This window comes from Thunnus albacares, chromosome 4 (genome assembly GCF_914725855.1).
Source record: "Thunnus albacares chromosome 4, fThuAlb1.1, whole genome shotgun sequence".
NCBI lineage: Eukaryota > Metazoa > Chordata > Actinopteri > Scombriformes > Scombridae > Thunnus > Thunnus albacares.
In genome coordinates this window covers 30,639,439-30,666,711 of record NC_058109.1, presented here as the reverse complement: position 1 = coordinate 30,666,711, position 27,273 = coordinate 30,639,439, and the positions used below count along the sequence as shown (strand labels likewise).

The 27,273-nt window shown below is 41.3% G+C and overlaps 1 protein-coding gene across 2 annotated transcripts in view; it reads left to right on the top strand.

The window, feature by feature from the left end:
• Nucleotides 1-25,637, top strand: part of shq1 (SHQ1, H/ACA ribonucleoprotein assembly factor) — a 36,678-nt gene extending 11,041 nt beyond the window's left edge. For both annotated transcript variants that reach the window (XM_044349518.1, XM_044349519.1), the window contains exons 8-12: nucleotides 678-835; nucleotides 1,371-1,424; nucleotides 7,116-7,239; nucleotides 12,884-13,004; nucleotides 24,341-25,637. In XM_044349518.1, coding sequence (XP_044205453.1) covers nucleotides 678-835; nucleotides 1,371-1,424; nucleotides 7,116-7,239; nucleotides 12,884-13,004; nucleotides 24,341-25,001 — 1,118 coding nt within the window. In that variant the 3' untranslated portion in view covers nucleotides 25,002-25,637. The remainder of the gene's footprint in view (nucleotides 1-677; nucleotides 836-1,370; nucleotides 1,425-7,115; nucleotides 7,240-12,883; nucleotides 13,005-24,340) is intronic.
• Nucleotides 25,638-27,273: the final 1,636 nt, after the last annotated feature.

The window sequence follows — 27,273 nt, the reverse complement described above, 5'->3', positions numbered from 1 at the left end:
ATACGATAGTTGTAAGTACAAATATGCTAAAAATTCTGGGATTCCTGCAGGTATTTTTTTTCAGGGGAAAAGGAGATGAAAAAAAGATGTACTGGGATCTCAATACCTGGCTTTTAACTTTACCTCATACATCAATGTTTTACAAAAGTTCCCTTTTCCTCGTCCACACTGAAATGTGAGCCAGGCATTTTCAGATTTATGCCATCCAGATCCTAGTCTGGATGGCATTTTTTGAAAAACACCATTTTGGTTATGAAATTGCAGACTTAAATGGGAACAGAAGGTCAAAAACAGAGAAAATATTGCATTTGCTGGTTTAGCCAGCAAAAAGTGTGGACAGTTTTAAGAACTAAACCTACTTCATGAGGCTGTTTAGCCAAGCAGTGCAAGCAGTAAGAAAAAATTATGCCCTTTTAACTTGATAAGTGATGGTTTCAGTATGTATCTCATGTGAAAATCTGTCCTCTTTGTATTTAAGCATAAGTTTGTAAAGTCTTGACATCAAAATCTTATGTGTTCATGCAATTCTTCCTCCACTTAACCACCACCACTGCTCCTCACACCCACTATTCTTTTGCAGTTCACAAGTCAGTCGGAGAGAGGCTTAAACCTAGGGTGTCTCGGTCCTTTAAAAGATAACCTGAAGACTTATGGTGACTTGAAATGTTTTCATGCAGCCGTATCATTCACCGACGATGAGAAGGAGCAGCTAAGAAAATTCACCAACCGCTCCTACCTGCTGGACAAGACATCCCGTTACCAAGTGTGGCTCAGCCTGGTGGACATCCTGCTGGCTTATTCCTATGAAGTGCGCTCTACAGAGGGAGAGCACAATGTGAGTGAGTGAGTATGTGTGTATGTGTGAAGAGGCAACTCCTCCTGAGAAGCACTTAGCCTTGGATGACAAAGCCCTCTATCCTCAAATCCTTTAGACCCCCTTCCATTTCATTCAGAGCCTTAAGAGATTACCAGCAGATCCGAGAGCTCAGTCCAGGCCTCTTTATGTCACTCCTCTAAGGTAGCTGCAGAGAGGCAAGGTGAGCAAGGCTGATTTCATTGTCGAAGACACTTCACAGGATGTGTGAATGAAGTCAAATAAACACTAGAGATGTTTGATACAGCAGAATGTTGAATTAAAGTTCAGCTATGAAAACAGAGTTTATCTCATGTGTTTAATATCCATCTGGGATATAATAATGTGGGGAGATTCCAGGACAAATCCCATACTTGATTTTACAATTTTTGCAGCCAGATTTGTACTATGAACAGAAACCCGTGTAGCCACTTTTGCGTATTTCTAAGCAAAATTGAATGTACTGGATGTTGTTGAAGTATTTCCTGTCTGTTATTGGTCTCCCTCTTCCCTGCAGGTGGAGTCACCATGGACGATCAGAAAACTCAGCGGGACTCTTTGCTGGTTGGAGGTGAGACAGTTTATGCACAGAAAAATAACATGAGCATTGAATGGTTGTCAATTACATTACATATTACATTATTCATTTATTTATTGAGGGTGTATCAGTGTTAACAACTGGTAGTGAAATAGAATACAACCATGCAGAATAGAGATAAATGCTGATAAAGACTATCTTCTTCATGGTATGGGTGTCGACAGTAGTCTGCTAATCTCATAGTGTGCACAAGTTTAAAGTCCTCTGTCTTGCCTTTGCCTTAATCCATGCCACATAATGTGCCTCTGTTCATGCCTTTACATTGATTTAATTATTTATTCATGCCTCTAAATATTGTTTCCTGTTTTATAATGCAACGGAAAGGCAACTTTATCACATGTGCTTTTGAAAGTGGCTATGGCCAACTAAGGGCGGGTACTTGTTAACAGATGGGACTGGTTTCCATGAATTACAGATGTGTATTCAGAATACTTGTTGGCAGCTCTTGTCGCCACCCTGCTGTGAGGCAGTTGGTGCTCTGCTGTTCCACAGTGCAACTAGAGCAACCTTATCAAACAGATGATATTTTTGATATCTTTCAGTAGCGTGTGTCACCAAATCTACACAGAAACTGAGCTTATTTGCTACCCTATGCTAAGTGTTTCTGATGGATTAATCTGTTGCTATTTTTAATTTATTAAGTGCTCAAATGAAAAAAGGACCAAATAAAGTTCAGTTTCGTGTCTGCAACTAACAATTATTTTTATTGTTGATTTGATCTATCGATTTTTATTAGTTGTTTTGGTCTTTAAAATGTCAGAAAATGGTGAAAAATGATGATTACTGTTCAAAGCCCAGGATACAACCTCGAATGTACTGTTTTGTCCTGACCAACAGTCCTTAAGCCAAAGATAAAAGTTTGCTATGAAAATTATTACATTTAAGAAGCTGGAACAAAAGAATTTTAGAAGTTGGCAATTGATCAACTGATGAATTGACTAATCATTGCAGCTCTATTCATGTCCATCCCTTGTTTCAATTAGCTTAGCAAATGGGCAAATGTTTATTAGCCTGACAAACAGCAAACACACTGCATCTTGTACTGTGTGACCCTTTTTTTGTACTGTGCTCACTGTTCAGGTATCAAGATGTGTTTGAGAATTATTTCCAATGAAACTAGTGCTGGTCAAGTGCAAGGCATAAGGGTTTTGGAGAATGTCAGTCCAACCTAGTTCAGTAATGTGCTTCTCATTCTCATAGAGATATTTTGTAAATTCTTTAAGTTAGTTTTATGTTGGCAAGGATCTGCTTGTAAAACAAATTCATGTACGTATAGTATTTGCAATTTGCACTTGAAAACTAGAAAAAAGATTATAAAAACAAAGGACGAGGAGTTTTACATTTTGTGAACACTGTGTTAAGATTTATACTGAACCTTGAGCTGACTATATAATATTACTAAAAATGTCATAACATCATACTTCACATAGCTTGACTTCTCTTTTATTATCCTCTTGAAAGTCTTAGACTTGTGATTGGTTCTCATCCATTTTCAGCAGCAGCCATTAAACAAACTTGTTTGGATTGATGAGGATGTATTATGAACTGATTGGAAGTGAGAGACTACTGAGGTGTGTGAATGTGTCTGTGTGACACAAACACACATGGTTTCACACTGTCTAAATATGTTTACATTTGCATCAGTGTCTGAAGGCACATTAGAGACTCATCTATCACTTATACTTTCACAATCAGTGGACTTAGCACATAACCTGTCCTGTCGTCCTATACAACAGCATAAACGTGTGTTCCTAATTTAAATACTGTATTAAATGATAGGGGGTGGGTGTGTGTGTGTGTGTGTGTGTGTGTGTGTGTGTGTGTGTGTGTGTGTGTGTGTGTGTGTGTGTGTGTGTGTGTGTGTGTGTGTGTGTGTGTGTGTGTGTGTGTGTGTGTGTGTGTGTGTGTGTGGTCTGTCTGCTCACAAACTGCCACTTGACAGTCACTTCAGTGTGAGTGTGTGTGTATGGCATTAGAAATAGGAGTGTCCTTCTGTGGGAGCAGTCTTAACGTCTTGGCCCATGTCCACAATAGGAAGAGAAATTTGAAAAGCCAGTGTCAAAATTGGCTCCATCCTCACTGGTATTTTCAGATAATCTTCTAAAAGGTTGCTTTCCACATTGAAATACCAAAACAACAGGAAACAGTTAAATCCCCCACTCCTCCTGGGACTGATGACGGTCAAGTGGTTGAAAGGCTACACTGTTTTGACAGACAAATTGCAGTTACTCTGTTTGGTCTCAGCTCATTACACCTCTCTTATGTTGTTTCCTGCTTTCCATTACAACTTATATTGGTGTTTCTGTATAGTCACACACACAACAGAGGTGTTTTCAGTGTTCCGTTTTACACAACTACACTTAGAATAGATAAATGATTTGATAAAACATCATAAACAATTATTAAAAACATGCTGTAAATCACATATCTGGGGGTTATGGTGCTGACCATGAACCGCAACTGTCTTCTTATGGGCGATGTCAAATAAAGGCATAGAAATACCCCAAAAAGTCATCAAAAAAAGATTGATCATATCACAGTTTTATTCGTCAACTTGAATATAACTAAATATCACTTATGACTCTTAGAACCTTTTCCAAGAACCAGGTTCACTGAGTAATCTGGACCACCTTAGTGAGTAAAACCTGACCTGGGACATGTCTTTTTACGTCAGACCTTGTTCCAGATTTGAGGAGGTTCCACACCTTTCTCAGCAAAGATATCCAGATTACTTGGTAAAGCTAGTTCTTGGAACACGCTCCTAATGATTGTGAGATCATCTGCGTTAAATTGTCGTATAAAATAGTTTGTAGATTGTAGAGATGGAAACGACAGAAATTTGTCTTTTTAACATTTCTTTTATATGTTGTATTTGCAGGCACACGTCACTGTAAAAGGACACAATGCATTTTCTTTTTTTGAACGTTTATTAAAACAGATTCCTTGACAATAAGTCTTACACAACTTTACGTATACAAATAATATTGGTATAATAATATGTTCACTTTGCTAGGTACAATATAACAGAAGACCATCTTTCTAAATAAATGTCTCTACGGAGTTGCAGTCTCGCGATTATGTTTTCCATACAGTTCACAGTCTTTGGGTCCATTAGTCCAAGGTAGGTGGGTGGGGCTTAAGCCAGTTTATTGTAATCATTTTAAGGACTATTAACACAAGAGCTCTGCGCATATATAATTTGTTTTTTCCCAACCCCCTTAGAGATACATTGCCTAGAATCAACTGATGTGATCCAAATGGTCTAAGTACAGAATTTCTCCTATTTCCTTTTGTACCTCCTCCCAATAAACTTGAAAATCCTACTCTATAAATCTAACATCTAATCTAATCCATAAGACCAATATTCTAAGTTGTGATGCCCAGTAGTTACTTATGAAATGAGGCAAGACTAAGCCGCCCTGCTCTTTGTTAGAGCAGAGAACTTTTGAGTCTCACTCTGGGCCTTTTATTTTGCCATATGAATTTGAAGACAAGTCTGTCCAGGAATGTGGAACTTGAATGTAGCTACTGGGACTGTTATAGGAAGGCAGCAAAAGAGAAAAAGCAGCCACAGTACATCCATACTGATAGTTTCCACCCTGCCTAATAAAGACAAAGGAAGCATCTCCCACCTTCCAAATCCTTTTTGACCTGGGAAAAGAGTTTATCATAATTGGCTGTGTATAATTGATAAGAGTTATTAGCCAAAGTGACCCCCAAGAATCTAAAGCCTCCCTTTTACCATCTGAATTTCATCTATTTCTAATTGTGTGGGCCAACTTCCTGTGATCATTATTGCTTCATCATTTCGCTTCATTGACCTTATAACCAGAAACCTCTCCATAGTTGCTCGGACATTGCATGAGAGCAGCTTTGGACAATAATGGATTTCTTATAAACAGAAGAATGTCATCTGCAAACAGTGCTATTTTGTGTATCATGCCCCCCCCCACCCCATCTACCATCCCCTCAATTTGATCTTTCCCTCTAATCAATTCAGCTAGTGGTTCGATACATAACAGACGAGGCCGGATTTTCTTGCCAGACACCTTTCTTAAGTTTGAAAAATTCAGAGCATTAGCCTTTCAACTTCACTCTAGATACCGGATCCTTGTTTAAAGTATCGACCCATGATGCACTGTTAAAGTTCTCTGCAGTAAAGTGGGCATTGCCTCAGAAAGGGGTAGCCACTGATCACCACATTGGGGCCAATAAATATGACAATATCCCTCTTCAGACCTGTGTCTTGTATCCAGATACAACCAGATCACTTTTAGATCTAGATGCTATAAATAGCTGTTCACACCTGCCATTAGAATTCATCTAATATACACTTTTGAGCAGTTAATGAAAGCGACAGTACATGGCGTCTCTTCCATAGACCATGAGATGCATGGATTGTTGTTATTTTTATTCTTTTGTCGGTGGTGCTCCAAGGGGTTATGGGTTGTTTTTGCCACAGTTTGTGCACGAACACGTACATCTGCTCAGACAGATGATGCAGAGGCGATCTTTCATTAATGTTAGGGACACATTTGAGTTCACACTTCACTGCAGACGTGTTAAATGTGTCCCAGAATGCCTTTGAATATTCCTTGAGTGAGTAATAGGATCCCAGAGCGTCCTCATTAAGTGTTGGGCGTGCACACATGATCACCACTTGATCAAACCACCCAAGATACATTTTTGTGCTAATTATAAACAAGCCATTGAGGCAGCGTGGAGGAGTTTGCCGTCCTAGACATTCACCACAGTTTGAGACAGAGTAGCTTTCCTGCTGTGGTGACAGCAGAGTAAAGAACAGTCTCCACCTGCCTGGCAGCCCTTTACTGCTCGTCAGTCAGTCAGCAGAGCTGTCAGCTCCTATTGACAGGCCACCTCACTCAATCCCCCGCTGCCTGCCTCCTCCTCTATCCTTCACCTTCTGCACTACAATACATTCCTCTCTGTCTTTGACCGCCTGTCTGTCTGTCACTGCTGATAACAATAACTTTTAATAATAATAACCCCTGCTTCCTCACTCCATTCTCACTCTGTGCTTTCTCTTTTTATGCTCTCACTGTCTATCTCTCTTGCCTCGCTTACGCCTAACATTTTCCTTCCCCCTACCACCTTATCCCACCCTCATCCCCCTCCTCCCTCCATCTGCTGCATGTTTACTTGTCCTCAGTCGACTGCGCTGGTGTGACTGAGTTCCCCCCTTGCAGCAGCAGACCTTATTTACACTCCTACTAAACAAGCCCAAGGGAGAGCATGATCCCTGATGACACACACTCGCAAGCTCGCAACACATCCTTAACAAGCCACAAAGAAAAGAAGAGAAAGAAACAAGGAATAAAATCTCTGTTTCTGTCTCCAGGCTCTGCGTCCATTAGTGCAGAGAAAATCTGAGCGTGAAGGCAGTGATTAAAGAGAGGCAGCAATTAACAGGCCAGACCTGCAGAGGTGTTAAAGACTTGCGAGCCCTTATTTTGCCAGCTTTATAAATGAGGAGTTGTTAGGAGTAATTAGTGCACACCAATAGGAACCAGTCTTAAACTTGAGGAAAAAGAGAGGATGAAGAACTCCAGGGCAAAAATGTCTGACTGAACCAAATCTTTACTGTCATCTTGATGTGGTTTTGTGCTGGACAGCTTTGTGAATGTCGTGTTCTCTGTTCTGCAGACGTACAGCTCCTTGCAAGAAGTCCTGGTGTCATTTGGACGGCGGGTCTTGTGCTACCCACTCTACAGACACTTTGCCATGGTCTCTGCGGCTATTAGTGACACAGCTGTGATTTTGCAGTCAGGTGAGTCCTACTTACCAGCACCACACCAAACCACACACACAGGCTCATAAAGACACATTACCAGAGTGACCTTTCACCTCTGCAGGCTGGTTGTGACCCCTTGGCGTCTGCCACATGTTCACGAGTTAATGGTTTCTTTGTTGATTTTGAGCTAAAACTGGCAGCTTCTGCTCAATGAAACCGCTTACTGTGGATTCATTTCACTCCACTGTGAACACATGATCGGTACTAATTAGTGTTAATTGATTTTGTCCACCCTGTGGTTTCTTCTGAGTTGTGTTTTTATATGTAAATAAGGTTTTGTAGTGTGCAGTCTAATAGAGTTTGCTGCCTGCCTGTAAGCAGTGGGATACAGCTCGATTGTGAGTGGACGCTGCTAAAAAGACAGCCGGACAGTCAGCATGCTTTCATGGTACATTGTCTAGCAGAAGCAGCCTGCTGGAGCGATCCAGAGCCTGAAACGCAAACACAATTTGGAGAAAGTGGTTCATGAGCATATTGCGGTGTGTGTTTGAAAGTAATATTCCTCCAGCTAAGCAGGAGAGTGGCCCAGCTCCCACCCCTCAGGGAGCAAAATGTGGATTAGTTGAGAACGGACTGTTGACTTTGATATCTCAAAGCTCAGAGTAATCTTTAAATCAAAAGCCCCTGCGGACAGATGAAACTCTGCAGTGTAAACACGCTCAGGATGTGTGAGGGCTAAGATTATCCAGCTTGTGATGATTTTAACGCTGGTAAATGACAGCAAATTAAAGGCCTTTTAAGCTCCAGATTAGCATTTCCGCGCCTCATTAAGTCAGAAGATGAGTTGATCAGGGGAGTCAGGGAAACAGCAGTTGGAGTCATTCTCCCCCTCACCTACACTCTCTTACCTCGGAACGTTTTCCCTGCCATAGCAGGCTTTCTCGTGTTCACCCCGATCCTGGATATTGTTCCAACACCTCCTGACAGCTCACACAAGATCATACTCAAGCTCTACTTTGTCTAAAAACACTAACAAGAAGCTGATGAGCATTACTGTCAGGCTAAAGCTCTGTATATTTTTTGTGTATTGAGGAAAAAATAGCTAATTATTTTCATAATATTCACTCACAACTCATAGTGGTTATTATTTTGAAGCATTAGGGAAGTATGAGTAATAGGGCTTTTCCTTAATGAACTGTAACACTACAGTAATTCGGCCTGGCGTGTGTCTGAGGGTGTGTTTCCTCCCAGCATTACTTTACACACTAATTAATTTGTCAGGATAAGGCAAATGGAAAGGCATGCTCCATTTTTGAGGCACTTCATTTAAGTGGCTGCGAAAGCAAACAGTCATAGGTATTAGGAAAACAAACCCATTAATGGCAGCGCACAGGTTAAGGCCTTGGAGGAAATGTTATCCGGGGGTAAATATTTGAACAGCCCTCTGGCAGCGTGGCGAGTATTCTCAAGGAGCTCTTCCACCTGCCTCCTAAGTGGTTTTAACTAAAGAGCCACTGGGCAGGTGCAGAGGAGCAGAGAGCCTGAGGGGCATGCAGGTAGAAGGTGTGGAGGAGGACCTAGGGGTCATGCTGCTGTCATGACCTGACTGACTAAACAAGATGAGACATGTCAGACATGGGTCTCTGCTGCAGATCCATCCACCATACATCTCTGCTGTCATTCATTCAGGCTAAATTTGCAGTGGTCATGGAATTTCTTCTGGAATTCTTGGAGGGCAGGGAAAATTTGGGAATTTAATGAACTGTGACCTTCAGGTCAGGTTGTTAACATTTTAGTGTCAGAGTGCTGATGATATTTATTTGATAAGACATGACAGGTGATGGGGAGCAGTGATTAAATGAAAGATGTGAAAGAACATGCTGATATTGAACACTACAATAAGTGCATTGACTAAACTAGATTTTAATGTCAGTGGGCAGCGCTGCCACGACTGATTTGCCTCTCTTGATCCTAAGCAAATTTGACCAGAAGCCTCTCCTGCCCTTCCAATACGTCATCATCAGTTTTGCAGATGATGTACTTTTATTTATGTCTGTGTTGCAGCACTCCTTACCCGGTATTCTGGAGCTTTTCAATAAATACAATCCCCTTCAACTCATAAAATCAACTGGACAAAATCTGCTCTGTTGTTATCATTATTATTATTGTCATAATTATTAACTCCGTCTCAGTGTGATGCTGGTATGAACTACAACATCCCAATAATTTCTCATCTTGTAATATACATATATTTGTCCAAAGAGATACAGGTAGATGGTGCGGCCTACCCAATTCCCCATCAGCCAGGATTTCAATCATTTAAATTAACATTTTGCGTAAATTTACATGAAATAATCTCTTAATTCATATGGAAATATAAATGTAACATAATAAAAGTTACAGCAAGGGAATGGGTCTGGTAGTTTGCTTTTCCAGATGTTAAACTACACTGTACAGTTGTCCTTTTTCAAGCAGGTTCAGCTATGATAAATATATTCCATGGCTTGCAATAGAAACAGATTGTAAATCAAATCCCTCTGAAATGGATATACTCACAGATTTCTCTATTAAACAATGTAAACTTCAATATGGTCTAAGGCTGTATTTAACAATTATTTTTGCAATTAATCAATTCATTGTTTGGTCTATAAAATGTCTAGAAATAGTAAAAAATCACAAAAGCCCAACCTCTTCAGATGCCTTGCTTCTAAGACCCAAAGATATTCAGTTTACTATCACCTCACATTTGACAAGGTGGAACTAATTTCCTGTGTTTTTGCTTGAAAAGTTACTTAAGACGATTAATCAGTTATCAAAATGGTTTTAGTTTTGTTGGTTGACTAACTGTTTAATTGTTCAGCCCTAGTATGGATCACTTATAGCACACTCTGTAGATATTTGATGTAAAACTGAAATGATCACATGAATAGCAGTCTAAGTGGCATGTTATGTATTTGTTTACATAATATGATAAAGATTCCATGCTGGACAAACTTTTCTCATCTCTATATAAAACACAATTTATCTCAGTGAAATGTGTTGGAAAGAAAGCATGGAAGGTGAAAAATCTCAATTTTCACTTTGCTGCCTCTGCAGTTTTTGTAATCTCTTCATTTTTATACAGAAGACACAGCAGCCTTTGTTTTTTATCTATTTCACACCTACCACTCTATCTCTGTAAGCCCGTTCATTCTGCAGCTGTGAAGGAATTGCTATTTTTCACTTGAAGTGCACATTCTTCCCCACTCACTGGATAATCTGCTCCTCTCTAATGAACACACCTTGCTCACTTGTCATAGGCATCTCATCAAGAATAACAATGTTGAACTAGTGCAGAGAGCAACCTTTGCTCTAAATGACTACGAACAATTTATTAATCCTGCCTGTAAAAAAAGAAGTCAAATCTTGGAAGTGAGTGTGTTTTCGCCTCTCATGATCCAAGTCCTGAAGTCGAGGGCAGAGTTCCCTGCATACGATCCCATGCTTAAATGAGAACCAAATGTTTGTTTAAGGTTTTCCTCAGCAAGAGTGTAATGTTTATTTTGATTGGGCTGGAATGTCTCTGGACAATGCCAACCAGCTCTGCAGAGGTGGAGAGGAGCATTTTCTCTTGCCCTCAGCGGATTGTTGGCCACATCATAAGGCTATTTATATGCATGACTGGAGGGAGAAGTGCTGTGGCAGTTTGGCCTGTTGTGTACTTCAGGGAAAAGTAATTTCTCAGAATAACAAATACAGAGGCTGTGTAGTTCTGCATGTGTGATGTATTTGCGGTGTTGAAAGTTGTAGCTAGCTCGCTGTTATGACTTCAAACATACATTGTCCAAGTGCAAGTGTCAACTATAAACTATGTCATACAGGGTTATTCATTGTAACCAAAAGCTCCCACTGTTTGGGACATATACAGTATATGTTTGATAATTTACATACTTGCTATAAGACGATTTATTGTAATCATAATTAATCCAAAATTGTATGTAATTAATTTCATATTGAATCAATGCTGAAATATGGATACCCCTAACCCAAACACATGAACTTAATATACATTTAAAATGGAATAAAATAAAGATTTTTTGAAGTCTACTACAAAACAGTTTGGTACTACATTGCCTGTAATTAGACTGATACAAACTGTACAGACTGTACAATGTATTTCAGTCATGGGATGAATTCGAAGGACAAGTTGTGATGGCATCAGTTCAGCCAAGTCCCCAAAGAGCACATATTTCCTTACTCACATGTACCTTGTATCAAACTATGCAGACAGTTGTGGTTTTATGTGCTGAATTTTTTTTTTTAGATATGTCTGAATTTCTGCAGCCCAAACCCCAATGCAGTGGAGGAGAATGGAATTTTAAAAAGCTGTGAACAGATTTCATTGGAATTGTTTTCTATCATAGAAATAGTCCCCATGGAAGCTGATAACCTCAGCAGATAAGAAAATAAACAATCTGCATGGCTAGACACCACTATATGTAAGTTAAAAAACAAAAAAGTACCCTTTCAGTACATCTATCTGTATGATGAAGTTCTCGACACATTTCTCTCTTTAGAAGACACATTCAGCCCGAGGGTGGCACTTCATTTGTTTTACCGCATTTTGCCCCGTTAGTGGTTAGCAAAGTTATGTCTTTAACAATTTTGTCTTCTATGATGTAATGAGTGTTACAACCTCAAAGGATCACTAGCGTGTCTTTGGACTTTTTGGTTTGGTTTGCCAAAGTTTTCTGATGGCTGATTCAAACAATAGGCTTCCATAAATTGTTCCAAAACAACTCTGACAGCTTTGCGGTACATCTGTAGCTTATACCGAGGACAACGACATGCAGAAAGTTAACAGTCTTTAGCTTTCTGTCAGACGGAGTGGCAAATCCATACTATGGAACTGCTATTGATTAGATTGCAACTGTGTTTGACATGATGTCATTAGCAATGCAGCAGTGTCATTTGGGGACATATAGAAAACCTTGCAGGCTACATTACAATTGTAGCTTCGGACTGTGGCAAATACAGGTAGATGGTGTTCATTTCATATCAGGTGTATCAAATAATGATTTATTCAAGTGCTAAACAAAGACAATGTCCAGCTCCGAGCTGTGTAGCAAAGTGACCTGTGTTGGCTCTTGTGACATAAGGCCTGTACTGCTGGAAAAACACTTAAGTTCATCACCTTGCTGGATTGAATTATTGATGTCCAAAAAATTTATCAACCAGTCCTTCAGTTTGTCAGATCACCAGCAAAATGCATTCAAATAAGGAATTTTATGATGCTCCACAATAGCTTAATGGACAGACTTGAATAGAAAAATCATCAAAAACATTCACTGCTTTTTGATGGAGGAAGGAAAACACATTTTTGACAGAAAGTCTGAGCAGCGCTGCCATCAAATTGACAGATTGAATGCCAAAAATAGAGATGTCTTCTTTAACTCTTTTCTCTCAGATGAACCACTTATTAACCAGGAACTCGTCTTAAACGGTATGGATCAAATTACTCTGCAGCTCGCTGGGATTTTCCTCTGATCCTGTACCTTGGCTTTTATGTATGGAACAATGACTGCAAGCCTTTAGATGCACGCTGTGTCTGCCAGCAGCTGGAGTGCATTGTCATCCGTAATACTGAGCGTGAATAACACTGTTTTTCCATTTGCCTGCCACGGTGTGTTCCTGTGCCCAGGGAAAGCCTGCGTCCTCAAATGCCTGCTGGATATTCACAGAGTCTTCCGACAGAACGACCCAGCCTACATACTGAACGATCTGTACATCACAGACTACTGCATCTGGATCCAGAGGGTCAAGTAAGTTCACCGGCTCAGTCTAAAAACACACAAGCACACAAATCCATGCGCACACACCTCAGAGACCTTCATCTTCAGAGAATTACCTTCAAAGCCAAGGGACGTGCCACTCAGCCCCGATGATGCATCAGTGTGCTAGGGGAGAGGATTAGACGAGTCATTTGTCACAGCGGGGCCAATTGAATGACCAAGCCAGCGAGAGATGCAATTTCCCCTGTCTCCATTATCATGTGTCAAAAGTGCCATCAGTGAGTCTTAAAAGAGCCAGCTGCACTCTGCAGATTCACTTTGTTTGAAACTTTCAGAGCCTGTGTGTTTGTATGTGTGTGTGTGTGTGTGTGTGTGTGTGTGTGTGTGTGTGTGTGTGCTGGGGCTTCTCATATCTTCCGTGGGTGTAACCTTCCACTAGAATCGCAAGCCAAACGTGCAAAATCTGCACTTTTCCCCCCCAAATGATATAGGTTTGATGGTTCTCTCCTCCTCCTAGTACATATTTTACAATTACTTACACATTTCAAATGTGAGCCTGCGAGCACATTACTCAGTAATGAGCTCTGTTTTACTCTTGGCCAGGGTTCAGCCAAGTGGTGTGTTCGTCTGGAAAAAACCCAGTTGAAAAATGTGTGCCTGATGTTGTAGGCTCGGTGCCCAGATGCAGACACGATAAAAGGTCTGCAGGGATTTAGTGCTTTTTTTTTTTTTTTTTCTTTCTCCCCCGTCCTCACATTCTCATTTCTATATTTTCCAGCAGAAATCTTGAATTCTGCTCTGAAAAATGCTACGGATGCATGGGGAGAAATCAACAGATCAGTTCAGGGTTGGTGAGATCTCTTTCTGTTCAAGACGGGAGACCAGAGAGAAGACGCGTTTGTACTTTTAAAAGGCGGTCTATCTTACTCTGTCATCTCACTGAGAAACTCAATCAGTCTCTTCTTAGCTGAAGGGCACCAGAGCACTGCTTCCCCTCCCCGCTCCTCCTCTCCTCTCCACTGCTCTCCTCCGTTGTACATTGGAACTAAATGTCAGCTTGACCTAACCTGCTGACTCCTACTACGCCCAGCATCGATCATTAAACGGATTAGCCCGCGCTATCAACCTGTGATTGAATTGTTACATTTCCCTTTTCTCTTCTGTTTTGGTTTTTTTCCCCGTCGATAAAGAAGGTGAAGCTCTCTGTTCTTCCATGTGGGTCATACGAGCTGTCATTATTATCATTAAACCACTTCTATTTCAGCTTCTTTCTTGATGAAAGAGATTTCCGCACACTTAGATCTAAGCAGTATACACTTTCTAAAGTGATAATTATGAAGTGATATTTATAAAGTGGGTACTGCATAGATCTAAGTGTGCGGGAAATCTCTTTCATCAAGTTTGGACTCATTGATGCTTCCATCACCTTACAAAGACTTATCCTGGTGGAGCAGTGGTCATCATGCATCTCAGCTTCTTTCACCTCCAACCACTTGAGAGAGCAACCAAGCATGTCTTACTTTGTCTTACTTTGTGTTGTCTCAGTATGGGTCTTTTGGCTCACACTCGATAGAAATTCCACACAATCTCCACTTGTGGTTTCCGAGACTATGTTTGGAGTATAATATTAAAAGGAGCCTCAAGTCAAATTGCAAAGCAGCACAGGAGAGCTAGGCTCGCTCTTTGAGCAACAAACGCAGTTTCCACAGATAAACCTCCTCTATCATACATGTACATACTGTTGCAGCCCTTTTGTGCCTCCTGACAGGTTTGATGACAGATCGTGTTGGCATTGTTCTCTTCAGTGTGAGATATTCCCCCATGCAGGATTTGTCATCCTCCGCTAAGTGAGTCATCTCTGGGAGACGGGGCGATAGGATTGAGATGTAATCTATACCCCTGGTGCAATCCTTGTATCTTGTCAGTCCTCGCAGACGACGAGGCAGACGCGATCAGTCGCACATGATGGACACGGCGATTAATGGATGTTTGCTGGCTGGGGGGTTGATTTATTTAATCTCCTCTCCGTCCCACATGCATTTCTACGCCTAAAGTTCCTCTGACTGCCGAGACATCGGTCTCAAATTTACAACGTCGTAAAGACTTCACCGTGATTTAAGCCGCAGGGCTTTACTCTCCCCTTTACTCTCACACACATAGAGTCAGAGCACCCTGCGCATTGAAATCAAGAGTGCAACCTCAAAGCAAACTGCCGCTCACATCGTCTCAGTGATGGGAAACTTTTTCTTTTTTTTTACAGTGATGGTCATCGTTCCAGAATTTTGCACACACTTCCTTTGGGGAAACTGTTTTAACTTCGCCCTCGCACACCCATCCAATCCTAATTATCTCTGAATTGTTAGCAGAGTATTATTCCAAATGGAGCAGCAGCCTCTCTAGTCCATTAGTTTCAGTGTATGCTTTTGAAGGTCCTCAGATGCCAAAGCCCCTGCAGAGCTGCTGGACTGCAGAGAAAAAGCGAGTCGCCTCACTTTCTCTCTTTGTATTTCTCCTTTTTTTCCTTCCCCCTTTATCAAAAAGCCTGGAGAGAGGCCAATGTAGATTCACGGCAGCCAGCACAGACAAAGCTTATAAGCCTGGTGTTGTGTTACAGTACTTCGGTTAAATCAGAAAGGCTACAACTTCCTTTTTCAGTACTGGTTCACTCACAACCACCCACCCACCCTTATTAATTGGGTCAATTAGATTCTAGCACAAAAAAAAAAAAAAAACATGGCAGCATTCAAGTGAGGTGCTCCAGGGTTAGTCTGAGAGGAGGGAAGTGAAGTAAGATTCATTTTTCCATATGAAGTCATTAGTGGAAAGGGAAAAAATGCATTCTGTGTTGTTTTTTTTTCCTTCTTCTTTTATGGAGTGAATTTGTGACTTGTCTATAAGATGCGTGAACTGGACAATCACGCATTGCTCCACAGACTGGAAAATTGACAAGAAATGGTTCAGGGATAGACCGAGCCCCGCACCATAACAGCTGAATGGACAGACTCAAATAATTGTGAATGGTAGGTGTGAAATGAGCAATCTCCAAAAACAATAGGTGTTGTTTTCACTGAAGAAAGTGAGGACAAAGAATAAAAGAATGTGTGCAGCACCGTGTGAAAACAAGAAATGAAACTGCCAAAAATGAAGTTGTAGACTTTCTTTTTCTTGAGCCCAGACTTTTATTTTTTTGAGTATGAATCAGCCCTCTGGGTTTCTACTTAGTCTCTCTACTTCCTCCGTCTCATTCATCCTCAGTATTGTGTGCATGACAATGGCCACTGGGGAGATTTGTCGGCAGCTCTGACAGCATCTCCCCCGCAGGGAAAAGCATCTGGAGCTCCAACAACTGGGAGCGTCACAGGGCAACAAGGTCAAGCATGGGGTCAACGTGTCAGCTAAGACCAGCGGTCAAAGGCCTTGAAAGTGCACTTGTGCGTGGTGGCGTTGTGTTAACACCCATCCCCCCGCCTGCCAAGCTTGGCTGGTTGGTTCACCTCAACTCACCTCTCTATATGATTATAAAGCTCAAGGCACTTATTACCCTGGTTTTCCCATCGGCTACTTAGCATGATAGGTGTTTTCATTTTACTTGAGCTCAGGGGCTTTTCCCAGAGAATTGAAATTAGTTGTTACAAGCTATTTCTGCAGGGTGATGCACTCTGTATGAAAGAAAATGGGGAATTGTGCCGCAGCCAAGCATGCCAACTTCCTGATGTCCCCCATCAACCACAAAGCTGATGTGGGACCCAGATGTGTGTTTGGAAGGACTTCCCTGGAACCACCAGGAAGCTTCACACAACCACAACAATACGCCACCATTGCGATGTATGCAGACCAGTCGACAATATATACATTAGCACATGGTTTGAAATGAGGAATTAGAGTTAATTGAGGAGTATGGTACTTGGTTCAAAATATTCATTAAAAGTCACACCAATTTTACACTTAACTAAAGGAGATATAGATATTGAAGAAGTGACAGATGCAAAGTTATTAGGGATCACTGTTGGTAGTAAAATGTCTTGGAACAGACAAATTGATCAAATGGTGGTTAAAAAATGGGCAGAGGCATGGCTGCTATAAAACACTGTAGAAAATTCATGCCTAGCTATTTAACTAAACGATTAGTGCAAGCATTAGTGTTATCACAGTTAGATTATTGTTCCATCACAACAGAAAGCAATTTTAACAGCTCAAAAATAAAGCAGCTCACATTGCTCCTCAATGCCCCGAGTAAGTACCTTGAATAATCATTTGGCTTGGTTGTAAAAAGCAGGTTGCGTTATTTTAGAGTGTGCTTTATTATTAATATCATAACTAAAAACTCAAAAATACTTTATAGTAAGCTATCTTTTTTTTTTTCAAGACAGACACCATTATTCTGCTTGGCAGTCATCAGAGGGTCGTTTTCTGTTGCCTTAGTGCAGAACTGGTTTAATACAGAGAACAGTTAATTATCGAGCAACGGTGGCACAGAATTCATTAAGTTCTTTGATTGCAGAAAGTGATACAATAAGTTTTAACAAAAAGTTAGAATTGTATTTGTTTACAGGCGAAATAGTGTAGAACATTACATGACTTTTTGTTTTTTGATTTTTTTTCTCTGTTCTTGAAGATGTGATTGGATGTAGAGAGCTATCCATCCCACTTTTAGTTGTAATTTAGTGGATGAGTTGTTAAGTGATTTCTTTCCTCAATTATTTAAGAGATGAAATTATTATATGCAGCACTCATATGTATTAGACAGGCTTTGAGTTGGTGTTGGATGTTGTGTGTCTTAGTGGTTGTGTGTTATGTATTGTTAGTCTTATTGTGAGCATGATGTGTGTTGATGTACTGCTGTTATTGAAGTATTGTTAAAAATACTTTTGGGGACCCCAGGAAGAGAAGCCACTGTTACAGTACAGTGGCTAATGGGGATCTGGATAAACAAACAAATAAAACAGACTGTCAAACGCACGTCCAGAAGGCTTTGAAACAGATAATGGAGCTGCTCTATCTCATGTTAGCCTCAGCACTGAAGGAGATCCTAGAGGCCCCGCTGGGAAGAACAAAGACACAAATGTCTCCCAGCTAACAGGGATAAGTAGTACAGATTTCCTCTCAGCATGGGGCCACTCCAGCTTTTTGTCTTGAATACACAGGCTCATCTTAAACCCAGACTTAGGCTCTGTCCACACTAATACGATTTAGTTGTAAAATGCATAACTTTTGCTACATTTATGCCTAGCGTCCACACTACTCCAGCGTTTTCAAACCCCTACTTACCCCGTTTTAGTTTGAAAACTCCAGGATTGCGTTTTAGTCTGGATGGGCGGAAACAGAGACTTTTGGAAATGATGACGCAGGCCCAGTTCTACTAGGGTGCGAAAGCATGCATTGTACCCTCAGTTGAAATTTGAATAATAAAAGCCAAGCGCGGTGTGGTAGGTCTGGCGCATGGTCCGGCATCTCTACGCACACCACCGGTCACCTGGTGACATCAGGTGATTTAATGAAGGTAAATACAGTGAACAGCCATGTGTAACGGCACTGTGCTCTGGTGCTGCACTTCTCAGAGGCTGCAGATTTATCAACATATCTGTCCTGCTGCCGTCAGCTGCTGCAGGGATTTAATGAATGTGAAGGAGAAGTTTCTCATATAGTATAAAGCGGCTGTGGACAGCAGATACTGTAAGAATCACCCACATTCATTTATAGATCAATACAGACTAAAAATGAAAACGTATTAGTGAGGATGTAGCCTTACACACTGTTTGTATAATTTCCTCTATCCATTTTTGGAGTACACACTCGAGTTATTACAATCGATTACGGTGTGGGATTTTAGCTGTCTTTGCTGCAGCTACAAAGGCAAGTGCATATAGATGGAGGCTGCTTGTAACCTCCAATATGTCATTTTTAGAGATATAAACAGTTGAACATTAAGTAGACAGACTGTCAACTAACACAGATTGACAAATTGAAGAATTTCATGTCAAAGGGATTATACACGTCAATTGTTAAAAGAAAATGCAGTACATGCAGCTAAGAGCTGAACAGTTTGTAGTTAAGATCCCACACTCCTAACACTAGAGTAGAACTCAAACTTAACATTGTAGCTTTCCAAGCGACAGTGTTTAAAACAAACATTTCACATCCAAGTCTGAGGGCTTTAACTTTTTTTTGACACTGCCAAACCAAAGTCTGAAATACTGTATGTTGATAAGAAATTTTCAACAATACTTTCAAACTCAAATTATTAAGTGGGGAAAAACAACTGGACCTTGTCTGTTCAGCAATACTTTTAAAGAAAATAATACACATGCTTTCTCATGCTCCACCAAAGCCACAAGAACGTTTAAGAAAAAGTGTTTTGGCCCTCACGGTCAGTTAGTCGTTCAGTCCACTACTTTGATCCAGACTGAAATCTCTCAGCAACTATGGGATGGATTTCCATGAAATGTTGTTAAGACATTCATGGTCCCCAGAGGATGAAACCTAATTAATTTGGTGATCCTCTGATGTTTCATCTAGTGCCAACAGCAAGTTCAAGTATTCACTTATCCAGTGTAATATGTCAACATCTGCTGGATGGATTTGCACAAAATTTGGCACAGACATTCATGGTGCCATAGGATGAATCCTAATGACAAAAGTAGTTTCCCCAACATTAACCAGACTCATATCCATAGACAGGGGATGGCAATGTCTGTTGGTTGATCATTTGGACAACAATTGGATGCACTGCCATGGAATTTGGTGCATATGTCCTTGGGTGCCCAGAAGATGAATCCTACTCACTTTTTTGATCCCCTGACTGTTCCTTTAGCACCACCATGACATTGACAGCTACTGGACTGATTGACATGAAATTTGGTATATTAATGCCCCCCTCAGGATGAATTATAATAACTTGATCTTGTGACTCTACATATAGAGCCATCATCAGGTCAAAATTTTAATGTGTCCAATATTTTGGTTAATGACCAAATACCTGCAAAACTAATGACATTTCCATCAGCCTCAGCTGTACTTGGTGTGTTTGTTTGGTGCTAAGGTTAGTTTACATCCTATATGATCACTCATGTTCCTTTTCCTGTTGGACTTTCTTCCAGCAAAATTGGGGTGTCCCCTAATCAATAACGTTGATGAGAATAAGCTTAATATAAGCTATAGAGATGATGAGCAAAACTATGGATATAATTGTATAAAAATCTAAATAATGTATTGGACGTATCTGTGACACATTGATATAATCCGTATATAGTACAGTAACTCTTTTCTTAGGCAGCCACAAGTCTGATCTGGAACATCAGCTTTTTGAATAAATACATCTGTGTTTCTCATTTCTGGACTGGAAGTGACATCCAGTGCCTCTGACCGTTGCAGTATTCAGTCACACTGACGGATCACATCTCCCAGTGTCGGCTTTTATCACCCTCAGCTAGTGAATGATGCATTTGCGAGTTACACTGAGGAAATGTGGTGCTCATATTACACAGATTTAGACATCTGAAGACAAGGTTTATCTGAGATGTTTTGAAGAGCACAGACATGCGAGTTGCTCTTTCAGTGAACACAAGCCTGATGAAAGAAATGTCAGATTGTAATTCAGCTCGGCTCCTTCACAGACACAGACACCACACATACAGACACACACTCACACACACACACCCTCTCTTCCCATTCTAATCTAAAGACTTTGGCAGATGGAGGCGTCTTTGTCTCGCCAGAAGTTTTCCAACCTTGAAAAAGCCTCCCCTCCTCAGTTTAATGAAGGCAAGCCACAACAGCGGTGTAGTAATGACTGGATTGTGTACAACATTATCCCTCCCCCTCCTGGACAGAGCCTTTGTATTCACCGCAGGCCGAGCTTCTCCCACCACAGAGCAAGGGAGGGGAGAGAAAACAAGCGCGCCTCTCCAATGCTAACTCAATAATGACTTCCCACGGGGGAAAGAGAATACAGGGTAGTCTTTGAAGTGGCTGTGCTGCAGGAGGCTCTCCTGCCCCAGCCTCGCTTTATAGAACCTGGGACCTAAAGAGGCTCCATACAGCCTGAACACACTTCTCATCATCCGTCGAGGCAATATTAATGTCATATCCTGTAGTCATTGTTTTAAAAAAAACTATGTCATTGTTAAAAAGTTGTGTAAGGTTTGGGGATCTTGGCTCAAGTTGTGTGTGTCTTTAGTGGCTTTCACACATGGAATCCACAACATTGGTGGACTCAGTTATCCAAAGAATGTAGTGGTTTTTGGTGTTTACAACTCAGGCTTCAAACTTCATTGAAATGATTGTGTACAAAGATTAAGCATTTCTCACACAAGACAAGGTGTCTCCAGTGCGTCTTTATTTTGTAATGCACAGATTGATTTTGAAAGTCTGCCAGTGTACAGGTACGTTTATGTGCTGCTGTATGAATTGGAAAATCAGCTCCACAGACAGTGACTAGACTCATTGCCAAGGTCCAAGGATGCCTATATCTGTTGGTTGGTCCACCACTTTGGTCTAGACTGAAAAATCTAACAACAATTGGATGCATTGCCATGATATTTGGTACATATATCCATGGCACCCAGAGGATAAATCCTGCTCACTTTGGTGATCCTCTGACCTTTTCTCTAGCGCCACCTCAGATGAATTGTCATAACTTTGGTCCTTTAAAGGCCCACTCCAGACTGATGCTTGGGACAATAAGGTGTATATGATATGGTTGTTCCACACAAGATGATTATCATGTGTGCGTATACTCTTTGGTAGAGGGGTATGATGCCATTGACAGACGACCAAATGAAATGGATCGTTACCTTGATTAAAATTATGGATTTCTCTTGGTTTGAAAATTGTTGGAAACATTTGGAATAATGTAAGTACACGACTGAACAAAATATATAACATAGGTCTCGTTGTTTTTAGATATTTTAATGCGGAATAGTTACCTATCATAGCTTTAACCTAACCCTAATCTCATGAGAGTTTGTCTCATTGGCCCATCCAACCGAGAATTACCATGTGCACTGGAGGCTTCAAATTTCCCCATCACACATGAGTAAGTTGAACATTGGACCAGGTTTGTGTTAAAACTAGTTCGGATATCACAAATCATGCTCATAGGCTCACACCTAAAAATCAGATTTTCAGTGAAACTTTCCACTTTCAAGTGTCATAATCTGCATATACATCATTATGCACAGTGAAGCTCAAACATTCAACTGCAGGAACAAGAAGAAAAACATATTTTTGAGTGGAGGGGGAATTTCCCTCTACTGCCATCATTTCAAAATTTCAGTATGTCCAATGCTTTGGTTTAAAAGCTAAAGCCCACTGGTTCATACTGAATACATTAATCTTTAAAACAGGTCATTGTTAAAATAGGGAGGATGATTTTGTACAACAGCTGGGAACTGTAGATTTGCAAATGTTCCTCAAAAGGGAGTAAATAGTGGTTTTGGTGCTCAAACGACAATTTACAGCAGCAGGATCGTAAATGACAGCCATAAACTCTCACATCTCCATGACCAAAACCATGCAGGCAGATTTTTCTAGAAACCTTTCTACGTTCTGAGCTGGCAAGTTGCCTGAGCATCTTAGCAAGAAAATTAACTTAAGCCACGGTTTTAACATTCTGGCACAATGTAACACAGAAAACTGCCAAAACATTTATGGATTAAGGTGCATGTGAGAAAGGAGGTTCTGTCTTTCCAAAACCCCCTCCCCCACCTCTCCCTTGTCTTCACCGTCTTTTCTGTTCCTCAGTGTTCAGTGAAGAACGTGCATCTATATGACAGAGAACAACTATAAGATCTGTTTACACAGTCCCTCCTGAGGTGTAAATGAATACTCAGCCCCTACATGCTGCTTCCATAAACACTTTACTCACCAGAATAGGGAGCTCATTAGGACTGCACGGTAATGAGAGGCCATCTTGGGGCTCAGCAGTAGGTTAATTGGGCCAGAGAGGGCAACAGGAGCTGAGTGTGAAAATGTGAATGGCAGCGGAAGAGTAACCCCTCCACACACACACATCAGCACGGCTCACACACTTTATCCCACCCTGAATGGACATACTCTGAATCGCAGTGACCCGCAGAGGTCAGCTCGTAATCACCATGGCAATGGGGGCGGCACACACGCCCTAACCGCACTGGGGGACGAATAGCAACCACTTAAGTTTTTGGCAGCATAGCAGGCATTCCCAGCGTGAATAATGTGCAGGCGGGGGCCTCCCAGCAATCTGATGGCTTTACACAAATGGGGCCTGGTAGGAGGACATTCATCAGCAATAAAACACCTTCTCTCTCTCCAAGGAGTCCGTTGTGTCTTGCGTGGTGACACAACTATAAAACTGAAGCTCCAGAATGGGAACATTGTTTAATGTACTGCTATATGAGGACGTTCTCTTAATCTTAATCTTTGGAGGACAGAGACATTTAGCTGTGGGGCTGCAGCTCGGAGCTATTCTCTGTCCAGACTTTTATTGACTGTATTGCAGTGAGACATTGCCCACAACTGCAGTCTCTGTGGTCATTCGGGGTTACCTCACCTTTATTCTGCAAGATTTACTCTCATAATGCGCTTGTGTTTGTTCTATTTTTTCCCCTCACTGCAGCCTGATAGTTGAGTGAGGTTGACTGAAATACCCAGAGATTAAAATTCTAATGAGACTACAAGGATATTGATCTCTCTTTGGTGTGTATTTATACAGAAAGTCAAGCAACCCTCATTATAAAACAGATTTTGTTGATAGAATTAAAAAAAAGGGTGATATTTAAAGTATCAAAATCCCATCTTATATGGTATGAAAGGTTCCTCTTCTTGCTTTCGTCTTCAACCAATAACTGTTGGTTTATGTGGGTGAAAGTGTGTGTGTGTGTGTGTGTGTTTGCATGCGCGGGCTGAGGAGGAGGGGTCGGCATCTCTCTGTAATCCCTCTCAGGCTCTTATCACTTCTCGCAGGGAGAGCAGCAATGGGGGAGGGGAAGAGGCGAGCCCCATGTATCAGCACCGCTCATCTTCCTACATTATTAAACATCCATATTTCCATATTTCATTGAGCCCCCCACGCCTCAGCAAATCGCGGTCTACTTAACATTCAGATGAGAATGGGATTTGGTTAATGGGTATTAGATTTGTAGATGGTTATCCTGTGGCTATGTCTTTAGTACGCAGAGCCAGTCACTCAGTCTGTCGTCGTGCCTCTCCCTCTCTCTCTCGGGTACCACTGATGAAGTTGTAGTTTGATGTCTCTTTCTTTTCCCCTCTTTGCGTAGTCATACACCAGCTTTATTTAGGAAAGTGAATTTAACGCTCTAATGTTTAAATTTGTTCCCTCTGTCCCACTCTTCTTCTTTGTTATCAAATCTCTTCTTTCCCTCTCACAGGTCCAAGAAGGTGACAGCCCTGGCCGCTACGTTACAAAAAGCCTCCCTGCTGAAAAAAGACTTGGAGCTGGAGCTTGAGGAGCTAGAGGAGGCAGCGACAATGGTGGCTGAGGAGCAAGAAGAGCAGGAAGCTTCCAAGAGTGCTCCGATACCCAGCGGTGACAGCAGCAGTGCTTCCAGTGACAGCAGCAGCAGCAGCAGCAGCAGCAGTGACTCGTCTGATGAGAGCGAGGAATCTGATGCTGAAGGGCAAGACTGCACTGAAACCAAAAAAGGAGGAGGAGGAGAGACATTTAAGGACAACCCTCTCCAGCCCCAACCCACCTCCGCTACCTCTCCCATCCCCCAGGAGCCCACAGTCACATTCCTGTCAGCAGGGAGGAAAGTGGAAGCCCTCCCCTCAGCCTCAGAAGGCTCCAGACAGCTGATCCAGGAGCTGGGGGAACGGGTGGCAGAGGAGCTGACAATCTCTCAAGACTTGGATTCCAGCTACAAAGCAGAGAGGAACTGTTCACAGCTGAGCAGCGCTGCAGCAAAGACTGAAGAAACATCAGGGAGGAGCAGCAGCGGTGGGACTTTATTAGAGCTGAGTCCTCGCAGAAACCCTCTGCTCATTGTCCAGACACAGGAAGATATAGATGAGAGTGTCTTCATCTGCTGATGTGGAACTTAAATCCTACCTGATGAATTTTGAACTCCATGTAAGTGATGTAAAATGTGACTGTTTGTTTCTAATTTTTGTAACAGCTTTATTTTTGCTTCATTTTGTTGTGATACCAAGATTTGTAATACTTTAACTCTCCTCCAAAGGAACTTATTCTCCATGATGAATGTTATTTTTTTAATTGATGAACTTGCTAAAGCGTGATTAAAATTCTTGTTGTCATATTTACATGGCTATTTGATTAGCATGCATAAGCTTTTAGTCTCCCTGAGGTCATTAGAAGATAGAAGAAGAATTGTTGGCAGCCCAGCCTCCTTCTTCTTCTTTCTGTCTTGGCTTATGTGTTATCTGACTTTGTTGCTACTGCTCTATATCCGAGCTGCCTACTTGCTATACAAACACATTTTTTCTCTCTGAACATACTGTTTGATTTTATATGAATTATTCCTGCTTCTTTTTAATTATTGAAAGTAAAATACCAGTGTTTGTGAACTCAATTCAGTGCACTGAAATCTGCTAATACTGGAGAACTTTTCTACCATCCATGTATAATTCTATATACATTTATGCAAATGAACTAATACTATCTCTGTACATGTTGGGCTCAAATAAACAAAACAAGAATGTCAAGCAGCTGACAAACATTTGTCATTGCTCATTGTTGGATATCATTCAGTCAAAGTGCCTGGCAGAGCTACTTTAAGGGGGCTATTCTTCACCTAATATAAAGTAGGAAAAGCACTAACCCCTTCCTAAAGCCCCGGCATTGATTGAAGTGGAAAAGAGTCTGTCGGCACTAAACAGGGCTGCAGAGCACGCGGGAGTGATTGATTCATCTGGCATGAATGGAGGAGCGCCGTCGACACAGCTCAATATCATCGGGTGCGTCTAGCAGGCGAGAGAAAACAAACAAGGAAGCACATGTCAGGCAGATAGATGAGGGCTGCGAGTGAGACTGCGGCACAGGAGCCGTTTGTTTGAGAGATAAGAGCACCCCAGGGCCCAAGGCAACCATGAGATAGAGGAGCAGAGAGCCAGCAGAGACAAACTGACAAACCCGGTCTCGCAATCTGCGTACAAATAACATGACATTACACTTTCGAACTGCGTGCAGTGCATACGCCAAAGTCCAATTTTTGCATGGAGGTGATATGCCAATTTAAAGGTTCAATATGTAAGAATTGGTCTGAATTTTACTTTAAAACATTTCAAACTTAACTTAAATTATCAACAGAATGTGAAGAAATAACAGTTTGGACATTATGTCAAAGACCTATATGTATTGTTTTGCAGAGATATCTACTGAAGTTAGCATGCTAACTAGCTAGCCCTGGCCCCGTCCGGATACCACATTGTACCTCAGGGGCGATAGTGAGTAACTGTAGCGTTCAGCCTTCCCTCAGTCGAACATGAGGAAGACAAAGTAGCGCTGGTAAAGCTAGGCTGAATGCTGTTGAAATTTTAGCTTTAGGACTGTTAATATGTCACCTCCTCAAGTTTTTTTTTTTCAGGCGAGAAAGTAATCATGTAGATTTCCAATATGTGGTTAGTTTATCCAAATAACATCGATTTGGAAAGTTGCACCAACTACTTCTGCAGACACTGTTCTAGGTGAAGCCACAGACTCCTGAGCGGATGCTTACATGGACAGCTGTAAGCACCACGGACACGTAGTAGTTCTGTTTATAGTATTCTCTGGAGGAAGCGTTCCACACATGCGTAGTAGATCAGCGTCTACAGGAAGACAGTGTAGTGGCCACGCGGACAAATTGGAGGTACACAGATGTTGCACAGAAACTATGTGTACACCCTCTGATGATGAAATTTACGTCAGGCGGACCCCTGCGTACTTATGGACACAGAAAGTATCATTTTGGCTTGAGACATCAGCTGGTCATGTCAGCTGATCCGACAAACTGCACTGGTTGCACCAGCTGTGTGAAAGCTGGTATGAGCTATTTGGCATTGTAGCACATTGGAGTAAGCTGGATCAATATTGAAATAGCAGATCAATGAATTAGGTTTCTACTGGATTACTGTGTTGCAAAATTGCAGCAATTCATGAAAAAAATGATGCTGTGTGGCAGAGAAACTGCTGTTTTATCATTAGTGATCATCTGTGACATTTTATGATTTACATCTACTCTAGAGGCATGTGTGTTAATATTTAGTTGTTACTTAGAATTATGTTGTAACTTATCTCTGTGGTGCAACTGCTTCCTGACCTGCCGCTTTTGCAACTTTTTGCCAAGTTATCCAGCCATCAACC